This window comes from Pseudonaja textilis, chromosome 15 (genome assembly GCF_049901715.1).
Source record: "Pseudonaja textilis isolate UNSWEBS1 chromosome 15, rPseTex1.2, whole genome shotgun sequence".
In the NCBI taxonomy this organism is placed as follows: Eukaryota; Metazoa; Chordata; class Lepidosauria; order Squamata; family Elapidae; genus Pseudonaja; species Pseudonaja textilis.
In genome coordinates this window covers 1,657,065-1,670,084 of record NC_142004.1, presented here as the reverse complement: position 1 = coordinate 1,670,084, position 13,020 = coordinate 1,657,065, and the positions used below count along the sequence as shown (strand labels likewise).

At 45.8% G+C, this 13,020-nt stretch overlaps 1 protein-coding gene across 1 annotated transcript in view; it reads right to left on the bottom strand.

The window, feature by feature from the left end:
- IFT81 (intraflagellar transport 81) overlaps nt 1-12,894 on the bottom strand; it is a 30,523-nt gene extending 17,629 nt beyond the window's left edge. The window contains exons 1-10 of the mRNA XM_026719387.2: nt 12,778-12,894; nt 11,289-11,453; nt 9,979-10,082; nt 8,681-8,861; nt 8,038-8,127; nt 7,086-7,151; nt 6,641-6,751; nt 5,613-5,697; nt 2,356-2,519; nt 185-280 (exon numbers count right to left, since the gene is read on the bottom strand). Of these exons, the coding sequence (XP_026575172.1) occupies nt 185-280; nt 2,356-2,519; nt 5,613-5,697; nt 6,641-6,751; nt 7,086-7,151; nt 8,038-8,127; nt 8,681-8,861; nt 9,979-10,082; nt 11,289-11,432 (1,041 nt within the window). The 5' untranslated portion in view covers nt 11,433-11,453; nt 12,778-12,894. The remainder of the gene's footprint in view (nt 1-184; nt 281-2,355; nt 2,520-5,612; nt 5,698-6,640; nt 6,752-7,085; nt 7,152-8,037; nt 8,128-8,680; nt 8,862-9,978; nt 10,083-11,288; nt 11,454-12,777) is intronic.
- Between the last annotated feature and the right edge of the window lie 126 nt (nt 12,895-13,020).

The following is a 13,020-nucleotide window of genomic DNA, read 5'->3' as shown; positions in this document are numbered from 1 at the left end:
AGTTTGAGGACCCCAGAACAACTGGGGTCCCTTACCAACAATGGCAGGATAAGTTGTAAAATGGGGTTAAAACTCATTTAACAAACATCTCGCTTAGCAACAGTCATTTTTTGGCATCGTAAACCGAGGACTTCCCTGTATTGAATTTCTCCTCGCGCTTGTCCTGCCGAGAATGTCTTCTCACCTGTTGCCGGTACATTGAAAATTTGCTATCGATGGGTTCGTACTTCATCATCCTCTTCTCGATTAATTGGTTGATCTGGGCATTGACCTCCTTTATCTGTAAAGACAGAACATTTGAGGAGGAGGTTCTTCCCGCAGCCCAGGGTTAGAAAAGCAAACCAGGTTTGCGGAGAGAGGCCAGTTCCAGATATAGGCCAGCTTCTCAAGAATGGATTCAGATGAAAGACGGTTTCTGGAATTTTGAGCGAACTTCTACAATGACGCTGGGGGAAAGTTTTAAAAATAGCGAATGGAGACAGCTTGTTTTCACTTTGTGTGCTTTTCAGCACCTAAAGGCCTTTGTCAGCGAGCAAGCAATTCAAGCCAAACTTCCAGAGCTGGGAGGGGATGTTAGGTTACGGAGTCCAGCGACTTGCTCAAGTCAGGAGTCCCCGTTACAATCCCATAACAGGTGCGGTTCAGCCTCTGAATTACCCATATTCGGCAAACGGGCAGGGACTCGCTGCTTAAACTTGACTCTATTCTATCAAAAACCAGTTAAGGAGGAGTCTCGTTAAAAAGCGAACGGAGAGAGAAAAACCACGATTGGTTATTTATGATGCCCCAACTAGAGGTTGGGAAAACACACGAAGAGGCGGCTGCAGTGGGACAGCACAAACCTAAATGACAGCTATTGCATTACCTAAACGAGGGAGATTGGATTCAAGGCCATCCTGCCTGGGTGCGATTTATCTTTTGAGATAAAGACACACCTCACAGCCTCCTCTTTCATTCCTGCTTGTTGGAATGACACTGTGTAAATCAAAGGCATTTTACTGGACAGGAAACCGAGATAACAACCGCACCTGTAAATCTCAATTTAAAGCCCTTTCTCGGCCAATCGCTGGATTTCGCTCCAGCCCACTGCCAGGCTTCCCAGCCGGTTAAAGCCATGAAGAGAGATGCTCACCGATACCCGATTCTTTGCTCCTCGCTTAAGGTTGATCTCTTTTGGCTAAAAATAAGCAGCCTGGTGGCACGTTAACTACCAAAGCTTCTTTGGGGCTTCTGCTAATAAGGCAAACGGATATTGATTCATGAATTTATTACCCAGAGGGAAGAAATTGACTTTGCAATCTTCTGGCGGTTTCATGAATGAGGGCGCAGCTCCTGGATGTTGAGAAGGGTCTCCAGGGAGGCCAACGTTATCCTGAAGTGACCCCTGCCATCTATTTCAAGGCATGTGGACAATGCCTAGGCAGCTGCAACAGAGGGTGAATGTTAAGCCCTCTTCGGCTAACCTGGTGCCTTATGAAGGGGGTAGATTACAGCTCCCATGCTTCCCAGCCAGCCTTGAATGACTCCAAATATATCCACTCTTACGTACCCCTCTTACTGGCAGGCTTCCCAAGGCCATCTGGCCAGAGGTGCCCCCCTGAAAAAGAATAATAGCAACTCTCTCTATAGAAGGAATGGCCTTTAGTCAAGGGAAGGGGAAGGGTTATTATTATTATTGTACAGTTCTTGGTGTTCTCTGCGACGGGTGGTTTTCTTGCAGAAGTTTCATGACCCAACTAGGTAACATCATCAGGGCTAAAAGGGAGGGGAGTTGGTGGAGTGGAGGATTGTGGGATCCTTGATGCTCTCTGACCCTGGTTAGTTAGTTAGTTAGTTAGTTAGTTTACTTTATTGTCATTGCACCTCGTACAACGGAATCGAACACCATCTTCGGTGTACATTATAACTATAAAAATAAAACACAAACACCCATTCTTCACATTCTATACATTCAATTTAAAACCCCTGATATTGCATTCATATTGCACTATACAGGAGAATTCAGTATAGTTCCTGCCCTGGGATAGAAGCTGTTTTTCAGCCTATTTGTCCTTGTTTTTATTATTATTCTGTACCGCCTGCCAGATGGTAATAGTTCAAAAAAAAAAAGGGTGCCCAGGATGAGATGGATCTTTGAGAATGTTTTGAACTTTCTTAAGGCAGCGGAAGCTATAAAGCTCTTCCAAAGAGGGGAGAGGGCAACCCAGGATCCTCTGGGCAATGACGTTAATCCTCTGGAGTGTTGTCCTATTGGCCAGGGTGCAATTGGCAAACCGTACAGCTTGTTTTCTTGCAGACGTTTTGTGACCCAACTAGGCAACCTCATCAGGGCTATTTATTTCCCTGCCCACTTACTTTGGTTTCCAACTCGTTGAGATCCGACTGGCCCATGGCTGGCTCGGCCACCACTTTCTGCAGGAGAAGCAAGGACTGTTTCTTCGTTTCCAGCTCTCTGGGAAATTTCTCGGAGACCAAGTAAGTGTTGAACTTGGTCTCTTCTTCTAGACTCTTCATTAAGCCTGAACAACAAAGCAGAACAAAACCCTCACATCTGCATGTGTCTAAACAAAGGGAGGAGAAGGGCCATTTAGCGTCAGGCTGTAATAACTGTAATTTAGACCCAGCTAATTTAGCAGCAGATCGCGTTAATTTCTGTGGGAACCAATAAGGAAGGAGGCCCCCAGGTTTCAATTGGCAGAGATAAATATACAACATGCTAGCAGATAAAAAGTAAGCCGGGGAAATCCTAAAAGCGCGTAGATTTTTGTAGGGAGAGGTGTCCATTTTTTTTCCCCTCCATTTTCTGAACAGGGATAGAAGATGGAGGAAACATTTTCAGCCTAAACCAATTTTCTCAACCTTGGCAACTAGAAGAAAGTTGGAGAAATCTGGGAGTTGAAATTCACACCAGACAAGCTATTTTTTGGACAAAATAAGAAACTTGTCTACTTTGTGGGTTTGAACAGGCCACAGGAACCCAAAGCAGAGTCCCTAAGCGTGGAAACATCGCAACCTGCAAAAGTCGGAGAGATACGGGGGGGCTTCCATCCTATGACACCCGCAGCATTTTTCTACTTCAGTTTTACTCGGCTTTGGTAGCTTTGGGAGACACGGCTTACGATTAGAACGCAGCACGTCATCGTGGCTTGTTAAGGAATGGATTGCGCCAACCGGAATTAGGTTACAGCTTTTAGTCCTGTTTTTCTGGGGTCGGTTTGATATTTCATGGACGCTCGTTTCTCCTCCCCTAAGCCAAGACCACAAACTATCCCATTTCTTTGCTTCGGGAAGCAGGTTAGGCTTGCATTTTCAGAGAGGGACAAAAAATTACATGCCAGCTTCTCTCTGTCGATTGCGGTAAGTGGTCCTGAGTCACCCAATGAATCCTGTCACTGATCCCAAATGCACACAGGGAGGGTCTCCTTTGAAAACTGCCCACTTCAGACTCTCAGATTAGCCCCCCCACCCCGGGGGGGACCGAGAGCCATCCTAGTTTCCCCCCCACCCAAGTTTGACCGAGCCTCTTCAAAGAATCCTGACTTTCGCAAGGAGGCTAGAGGAGAAAAATAAAATAAAAAAAATAAAATGCACTTCAGGGTTTTCTGTTATCTCTCATAATCTCTTTTCTCCCCAGTGTTTCTTTGTCGAGTGTCTAAAGCCAGGCCCTGCCTGGGGCTTCAGGTCCCTCGAGGGCCATTTTGCCAGCGGCATCATTACGTGCGCAAAGCTGCGAGTTCGTATTCATCCGGAGTCGGGTTTTTTTCCCCCCACCTTTTCTTAGAAGAAAGAAAAGAGCGGATCTGCCCAGACAGGCAGGCTGTTTTTTTTTTTTTTGCGAGGCTGCACTAAGGAATGTGCTCAAGCTGGAGAGAGGAAGACGTGGCCGTCTCCATCCAACTGCCTGTGGTTCAGTTCAAGACGGGTAGCGCTTCTCTCCTGAGCCTTAAGGCCCCCGGGGCGGGGGGTGGCTTGCCGTTTGCGTGCAAAACTACACCAAATGTCATCCAGGGAAAACCTCCCCCGTCGCTACATCGGAGAACCAGGATAGAATGCTAGCTAAGAGGCCGGACCGGAACTATGGTTTGCTCAGGTCAGCATTTCTCAACTCTGGCACTTTTAAGATGGCGTAGATTTCAATTCCCAGAATTCCCCAGCCAGACAGCAATGGTAAATGATTTATTCGGGGGGTGGGCTGCTACAAACGTATTGTAAGTTATTTTAAAAAATTACAAAAAAACCCAGGTGATGCTTCCAATGCCAGTGAAGATTAAGTCACCAATGTAGCTGGGCATAATTCTCTAGGTCCTCTTTAGAAGACGCCTGACACGGAAACTCTCTTTAGAATTACTCCTTGCTGTTTACGTCAATGTGAAATTCAGAAGTCAGAACGTTTGTTGATGATATTTGGAAAGCTCCCGTCAACCTTCTGTAAAATAAATGGGAGCTGTTGATTTTTGGGGGGTTTTGGCATTCCTGGACCTAATTCTTCTAATCCTTGTGTTGATACCAAACAGGGAAAAGGATCAAATATTTAAGTGGTTCTGTTGATACTATAAACACGAGTGGTTTCCACTTTTTGACAGGAAATTTTTTTTTTTTTCTGCAGCAGGATTGAGGCCTAACGTAAGATTTAGGGCTTCTGATTGCATTCATCCAAAGGTATATACAGCGTATATAATCTCGGCTTACCCCCCCCCCCCAAATAAACAGTTGTGAAGACCGTATATGGAGATTCTCTGCCATCCACCTGTCCCAAAGGTGCTTTTTTCAAGAAACAACTGGACTTTCTGGTTTTTCTCTGAAGACGTTTCGCTTCTCATCCAAGAAGCTTCTTCGGCTCTGGGTTAGTTGTGCCTTCTTCACAAATTCTGCAACTTGTCCCAATACTTCTGTTGTCACTGAGCTGAAGAAGCTTCTTGTCCGAGAAGCGAAACGTTTTCAGAGAAAAACCAGGAAGCCCAGGGGCCTCTTGAAGAAAGCACCCTTTGAGTGCCGAAGACTGCAGGCTCCTTCCTCCGCTGTTGCAGAAAAGTTCAGGCGGCTAATTGGGATCCCCACCGGACTTCTCTGCCTTCTGCCTCTCCGCAGTGATGACTTAAAACGCTCCAGCTGAAAATCCAGGCAACTTTAAAGTACTTTAATCTGAGATGGACCATCACTCAGTGTTATTCAGCTCTATCAACAGCTGATGTCATCGGTTCTTAGCAGGAAAGACCTGAGCCATATCTTAGTCTAGCTTGCGCTAAACTATGCAGGCCTGCTAGAACCCAAGAGGAAAGGCAATATTTCAGAGGTTAAGTTTTAAAAATAGGATAACGGGGCTGTCTTTGAGCAGGTCAATCTGTTGGTTGGGGGTTTTTTTGTTTTTTTTTAAACACCCAGGATTAATCCTTCGCGGAGATAGGATTCTCCGAGACAAACAGAAATAGAAAGCTGTGAAATTGCACCAAGAATAACTCAGAAAATGAAAATGTAAATTCAGAGGGGGAGGGGAGAAATTACAACTTTTGCTTTTTTTTATGCAGTGTTTTTTTAAGTGCGTGTTTTGGGCGGAAGACAAAGAGTATATTTGTGCGTCGAGGAGGGTGGATGGGGAAGACTCCAAGACTTACTTTCTGGCTTTGAATCCACGGCTGCATGACGCATATCCTTGAGCTGAAGCTGAACTCGGTGTAGCCGCTGCTCTGCGTGAAAAAGCTGGGGGGGAGGGGGGGCGAGAAAATAAGCACGGGTGGGGGTGGTGAGAGGTTATTCCTCCACCCCGATTCTTTGGAAATAAGATAGCTTCATGCCAAACAAAGAGGAAACCTCTGCGAAAGAACCGCTAAATAGATGGAGGACGCATACAAAGGGCTCTCTGTTCCCTCCCAGGAATCAGGAGACATTGAAATGGCAGAATTGGCAAGACAAACTGTCCACCTGTTGTGCCAACTCTGCGCAAAAGCTTTTCTCTCTCTCTCTCTCTCTCTCTCTCTCTTTAAATGGACCTGGTTAACATCGTGCTGGCGAAGCACCATGGAGAAAGCCTTCCTAGAGAGGTCAAGTGATGATGATGAGCCTGTCATCTCAAAGGCTGGCAAGCAAGGCCCCTGCTCCCCAAGGTCTGGTATGAGGAAGCAGGGAGGGAGTTAAAGTGAACCCCGATTTCTTCCCAAGAATAAAGATTCTTGGGAGGTTTAGAACCAGTTTTTTTGGGGGGGAAAAAAGGAATATAGGTAGTCCTCGGCTTAGGACCACAATTGAGCCCCAAAATGTCTGTTGCTAAGTGAAACAGCGGCTAAGTGAGTTTTGTTCTACTTTACGACCTTCTTTGCTGCAGTGATTAAGTTCGCATGGTTGTTAAGTGAGTTTGTCAGAAGGTCCTAAATGGGGATCAGGTGATTCCCCTGGGACTTGGCAACCGTCATAACTGTGAGTCCCTTGCCAAGTGTCTGAATTTGGTTCACGTGACGCTGCCAACGGTTGGAGGTGTGGAAAAACGGCCAGAAAGTCACTTTTTTTTCAGGGCCGTTGTCGTGTCCACCGCTAAAGGAACTGTTGCAAGCGGAGGACTACCTGTATTGAACCAATAAGAAAGCCGGCGTCTCTGGGGGGTGGGTGGGGGGGAACCCCAAGAATTCCTTGAACGGGAGAGCCTTACCTGGTTTTTCTGCTCTTGCTTCTGCTGGGTGAGGTTTTCCTCCTGCTCTTTCTCCACCCGAAGCTGCCGGGCCGTTTCAAGCATCCGCTGATGGTTCTGCACCGACTCCACCTTTGGAGCAAGGGGACAAGCCAAGTGGGTGAGCCGAGAAAGCCATCTGAGGGATCGGGTGTCTTACAAGTTCGCGCCATCCTTCCTTCCTATCCTCAAGACTTCGAGGAGCTGTCGTCTCCTCTTCCTCCTCCTCCCTCCGTGTCGTTGGGCTCAAGTTCTTTAGAAGTTCTGGAGCCCTGCCTGGAGAAGGTTGGCTTCTCCTCCTGGGAGACATCCGATGCCTCCTCCAGACTCACAGCTTGTAAACCTTAATTCTTGTTTGCATTCCCGCAGGCCGAGGGGTGGAGGGGGGGGGACTCGGGCCACCCTACTTAGCCGCCTACTTACTCACCCGCTTCCTCAGCCGTTCTACTCGCTTCACCAGCTGATCCTTCTCCTCTTCCATTGCGGTGATATCCTAGTAGTGACACAAGACGCAAATCGGGTGGCATATTAGAAGCGTGGAGGAACCATTCAGCCCAGCAAATCAAAAATCCCCACAAAGAGAATGTCAGTGAATTCAGCTCAGGATTCTAATTATATTACTTTGGGTGCGTTAATTAGAATAAACTCACTGTGTTCAAAGGAGGAATTATTATTATTATTTTATTATTATTATTATTTTATTTAAGGTACATACAATTCACCTTCCATTTAATGGGTGTGTCGTCCGACTTCAAATACCTTGTGCAGTAACAATTAAAACTTACATCCATGTTCATTACTTTGGTATTAATTCTTTAATCTTATTAATATACACAATATCTCCATTACTATAACACTCCTTAACGTTTAATTTTATAAAACTATTTTCTATATTTCACTACTCTATTGGCTATTTCTAGCTTTCATATTTTTTCTCTATCACCGATAAAATAGTTCCCGTATCTTATAATATTCAGGAGGAATTCGGCCTTATGTCATGCCAGGGTGTCCAAATTTGGCAACTTTTAAGATCTGTGATCCCAGAATTCCCTAGCCAGTCATGCTAGATGAGGAGTTCTGAGACTGGAAGTCCACAGCTCTTAAAGTTGCCAAGGCTGGACATTCCTGTTTACAGAATTTGTAGAGGTGAAGAAATGGCACCAAGATTTATGGCTTATAAATTCTCAGGGGCTTCCATTCTCAATTTGTCCCAACCTCAGGGAACAAAGCAGTTGTGAATTGGCAGTGGGCTTGTAAAATATTTCTGAGCTGGAGGACCATGTAAATTTAGACCGAAGTGACTTTGCCTGTTTTGAGAAATGTTATGTTCATTTTCAGATTTCAATCTCAAACATTTAGAAATCTCAACATTTTGTTACCCTTCTTATTTCTGCCGTTGAAAAGCCAGAGGTCTTGAGCTGTTCACATTCTTTATGTAAGCTTTTGAAAGCTTCCATCAGTTCTTCGTACTGCCAAAGAGAAAAAGATGATTTTTAATGCCAAAACTATAATCCATTAACTCTGAACACAGTCATGCTTGAGTTATACCCCCCAGGGATCCCTGATCTAACCACAGGTGAACAAATTAATAGATGTATGTTGTTTCTTGAAATGACCCATTTTAGAGATCGAACCTTATAAATTAAATCCCAAAGCACCTTTGTCCTGAATTTAGAGAACAAAGCACAGAAAAACAAATGTACACATACTTTTTTTGCAATTAGATGACATAAAAACACGATTTCTAGTCCCCCCTAAATAAAATATATACTTTCATGCATAACTGTTATGTATTAATGTATATACCAAATATATACATTAAGACCTAACAGAGCAAAATCCTAGGTCTTACCTCAGCAGATGGAAACTTATCAAGCACGACACATTTAAAGAAACCCAAAGAGGTGATTATCCCTGACCTGCCTTTGGTTCAACCTGCCTTACAAGCCGCCATTGGAATGATTTTTGTGTGTGTGCCTAGCTTTCTTGCAGGAGGGATGAGAAATACATGATCAAGGCTACCTGTCTGTTGGTATCAGCCACTGTGTCGTCCTGAAGGAACTCGGTTGGCACATCAATCTTGATCAGAAAGCGGGCCAGGTAGGCCCTTTTCTTGAGCTCATTGGTCCTCTGAAGGAGCCAGTGCAGGACAGGGTGAATGACGGGCTTGCTTCCCGTCACTAAGCCTTGACGGAAGGTGCTCCTGCGATAACGGGAATAAAATCATTCAAAGGTTTAAAATAATGGTAGCCAAGAGTTAGTTTCTTGCCCAGTTATCAAAAGGCTAAGGGTCAGTTAAAGCAGTTAAACTCTGAGGTTTTCAACCTCAAAGACAACGGTTTCTTGTCTGATTCTTCATCAATCAACCTGTCTCCCAATTTTTCTCAGCTTTTTCTACATTTTCCAAAAGGGCGGGTAATTTTTCTATGCTTCCAGGTGTCATCCCCAGCTGCTCTCACAGACTGCCTTGATGAAGGGCCAGCCCATTATCTATTCAGACAAATGCATTCAAATCTCCCTTTTCAGCAGCCGTGCCTGGGAGGTTGCCTGTAAAAGCTGGCCACAGCACCACGTGCCCGATTTAATTTAGCCCTGGGACCATGCTAAATGCCATCCTCTTCAGATAAACCTGGCAAATTCCCCCACACGGTCATGGCTGCAGTTCAGGGAAATTAACTAATAAGCAGCTACCGGTTTGCCATTAATCACCTAAATAGGAACTGTCTGTTTTATATTGTAAGCTCTTTGGAAAAAAAAAAAAAAGACCGGGACTTTGTATTAAAACAGCAGCACCCTCTAGTGTCAAGCAGAATGTTTAAATGGGGCTGAAAAAATACAGTATACGCAGCAGCGGTCCAATCCAGCCTGAACAAAAGAAATCCGCGAAGCAACGGTGTTAGCCTGGAAGCGGAATCCAACCGATTTTAACCCTAACCCTAACCCCTAACCCCTCTACGTTTTTAAACTTCCTGAGGTGGAAACATAAATGCAAAACAGATTTCTGAGATTGTCCTTATCCTTACACCCAATTCCTCAGCCAAGTCTTCAAAATTAAGATTATCGAATGAAGAGGGATAATGGTGAACTATTATGTGACAGGTAGGCTAGCAAACTGGTGGCTCTAGAAGAGATAAGTTTCGTATAAATATATGTTAATGTGTTCAACAACAGCTGAATTTTATAACAACCGTGTGTTTTGTGAAGAGGGTTGTGTTATTCCTTTGTTTTAAAATGCTTCTTAACAAACTGTGAACTATAGGACTCAGGCAGCATATACATTTAATACTTTACCTCTACTACTAGCACTTACTACTACTTACAAGTCACTGGTACCTCCTGGAGGTTTGTATTTGAGAATGCCGAGCAGGGTCAACATCCGTTTCGCTGTGTGTTCTGGCAGTTCTTCTCTAATGTCAACGATGTGCTGAAAGGTTTAACCACAGTTGAAGTATAACTGACACAATAAACTACATTACTATGTGCAGCTTAAGGGGATCAAATATAATGAATGTTAACAGTCTGGGGATGTTCTAGGAAACATCCAGGAAGTGGAAACATTAATCATGGACTCAGATGTGCTTTTTCCCCCCTTCCGTGATTGGAGGACGGGCATAGTTAAATTCATGGGAGTTCAATGGTCTTAGGCAGGTCTGACTCTCTCAAGATGAAGAAAAGGGTCTTCATTTTGAGCCAAACCACTAAGCCAGCCACATCTTGCCTTTGGTACATCAGCCTTCCCCAACCTGATAGCCTGCAGATAAGTTAGTGAAAACATCCAGCGTTTTGATCAGTCCAGACTTTGCCAGATCTGGAGGCCGGCTCAGATAAGGCTAGTCTAAATGATCAAGCCATCAGATCGAATTGTAACTGTAAAGCTGGAAAAAACAAGATTCCCAGGATTACCAAGTTCAGTGATGGCTGACCATTTGGGGTTCCTGTGCCGAAATGTTCCTCCCGAGCTTCGTTTTCACTGTCAGAGGGTTGCAGGAAGCCACTGCAGCCGAAAAGGGAGATTGGGAGCCCATTTTCACTGGCAGAGTGCTCAGCCCACCACAGGCACCCCGACACATGTGATGTCGAGGTGGTCATGCTCCCCACACACCAGGGGTCAAACACAACCCTGATGCGGCCCTCAATGAAATCGAGTTTCACATCCCTGCTTGGTAAAATGCAGGAAAAAAACCCAGGGTGATGGTGAATCTATGGCACCTGTGCCACAGGTGGCATGCAGAGCCATTTGTGTGGGCACGCAAGCCCCAGCCAAACTTACCTGCACTGCGCATGCGCACCTCCCAGCTTATTTCTGGAAATACTGGAAGTGCCGAAACAAGCCAATTTTTCGGCCTGTTGCAGAGGTTTCTTTTGAGCTCCCAGGAGGGCGAAAACAGCCTCAAATGGGCCGAAAATCAGCTGGGAGAGGCATGCATGTGCAGCGTAGGTAAGAGGGCGGGCGTGGGTGGGTTGCACATGCATGCACAGAGGAGGCAGGGCACATTGCATTGTGGGTGCCGGCACGCACACGCTTTCGGCACACCAGAAGAAAAAGGTTCACCATCACTGTGATAAGGCCAATACCCCCAAGTTTTCCAAGCACCCATTTTTTTCCCACCTGGTTCAAAGTCTGACGTACCTTGGGATCAATCTCACCCAGAACATCACTCAGTAACTGTAAGAGCTGCGTTGATTCCAGAGAGTCAAAAGTGATTAAGTTGAAATTCTTTTTGAAGGGCTCTTTGTTGAGCTTCTCAACAATGAATTTCAGTTGGTCGCTCATGATGGCGTCTAGAAAAAGTATCTGCAGGAGGGGAAAAGAGAAAAAGTCACTGCTAATAGGGGGTTCTCTCCAAAATTCACAAAGCAACAGGAAAGGAGGATGGTGGTGGCAGGACTCTCAAAAGTCCCCGCCTTCCAAATCTGGTATTTCTTCAACCATACCTGACCCCAACTCTGCCAGTCTTCAGAAAGCCAGTTAAGATCTAGCTCTTCCCCCAATTCCCCCATTTCGATGATCTGAAGCATCTTTTAATCATTTTACTATGTTATTTTTATTGATTGATTGAATTTCTATGCTACCCATGTCCTCTATAAGGTGACTCTGGGAGGCTTACAAATTAAATAAGCGAAAAATTAATTAAATTCAATTACATTTTGATTAAACGTTAATTAAAGTTGCTCAAACCCCCCCCCCCCCAAAAAAAGACTCTTTAAACACGCCATTAAATGCAGAAAACTATTTCTTCAACGCAAGGGTTGTTTCTCTTCCGTTATATCGGTTGTGAATTTCTTTTCCTCTCTTCCTGGTCGGCTATCTGGATTCCCTTTGTCCATGGTGGGTGGCCGTATCCACCAAGGAAGGATGCTCAGAGGGGGGTCTCCCACTTGCCAGGGGGGTTGGAGTAGATTGACCTCCAAGGTCTCTTCCAACCCTATGTTTCGATTTTTATTATTATTATTATTATTATTATTATTATTATTATTATTATTATTATTATTATTATTATTATTATTATTATTATTATTTAATTTATCCATCCAGCTCACTTATAAGATTCTATGTCCATCCACAACCTGGCTGGGCACCTTTTGGGGCTGCACCCACCACCCCTTTCATGAAAGGCAAAGTTTTCCCCCTCCCCTCCCTCTCATTGTGGACGGGGGTCTTTCAACTACTCTACTGACATAGCCGGCAGCCTAAAAAAGGGTGGTTTGGGGGGGATTTAGACCCCCCAAAGGGGGCCCAACCACCTCCTTGCGCTGCTTCCCAAACTGGGCCACTGCAAGAAGGGTGGACTACAATTCCCAGAATTCCCCAGCTGTGGGGAATTCTGGGAGCTGTAGTCCACCCCTCTTGCAATTGGGAACTGCCCTATTTGGGTGCATTTCCCCCTCCCTCCTCAGGAAAATAAAGGTCAATTTTCCTTTTTTGCCCCCCCTCTCCCAATTTGGGCCCGAGACCCCTCAGTCCTTCCTGGGGTCCCCCCCAACTGCATCCTGTGGTGGGGTGGGGGAAGCCCAGCCCCTTCCCATTCAGGCTAAAAGGAAGAGGGTCCCAAATTTTAAGCAGGCCCGCAAAGACCGCCCCGCTTCCCACCTCCCCTCCCCTCGCGCCCCTTCCCCACCTCGGGAAAAGCGCCGGGCCGCCCAGGCCTTTAAGCGACGGTTGCTAGGCGACGGGGCCCAGTTCTGCGCACGTGACCAGCATGGCGGCAGAGCGGGAGGGAGGGAGAGAGGCGGGGCTTGTTGAGCGGAGGAAGACACGCCCCTTCCAGGCGATGACGTATGAAGGGCGGGACAAGGTTAGGTCTCGGGAAGGGCGGGGTGGAGGGGAAAGAGCCGCGATCCCACCGCGCCTGCGCGATGCG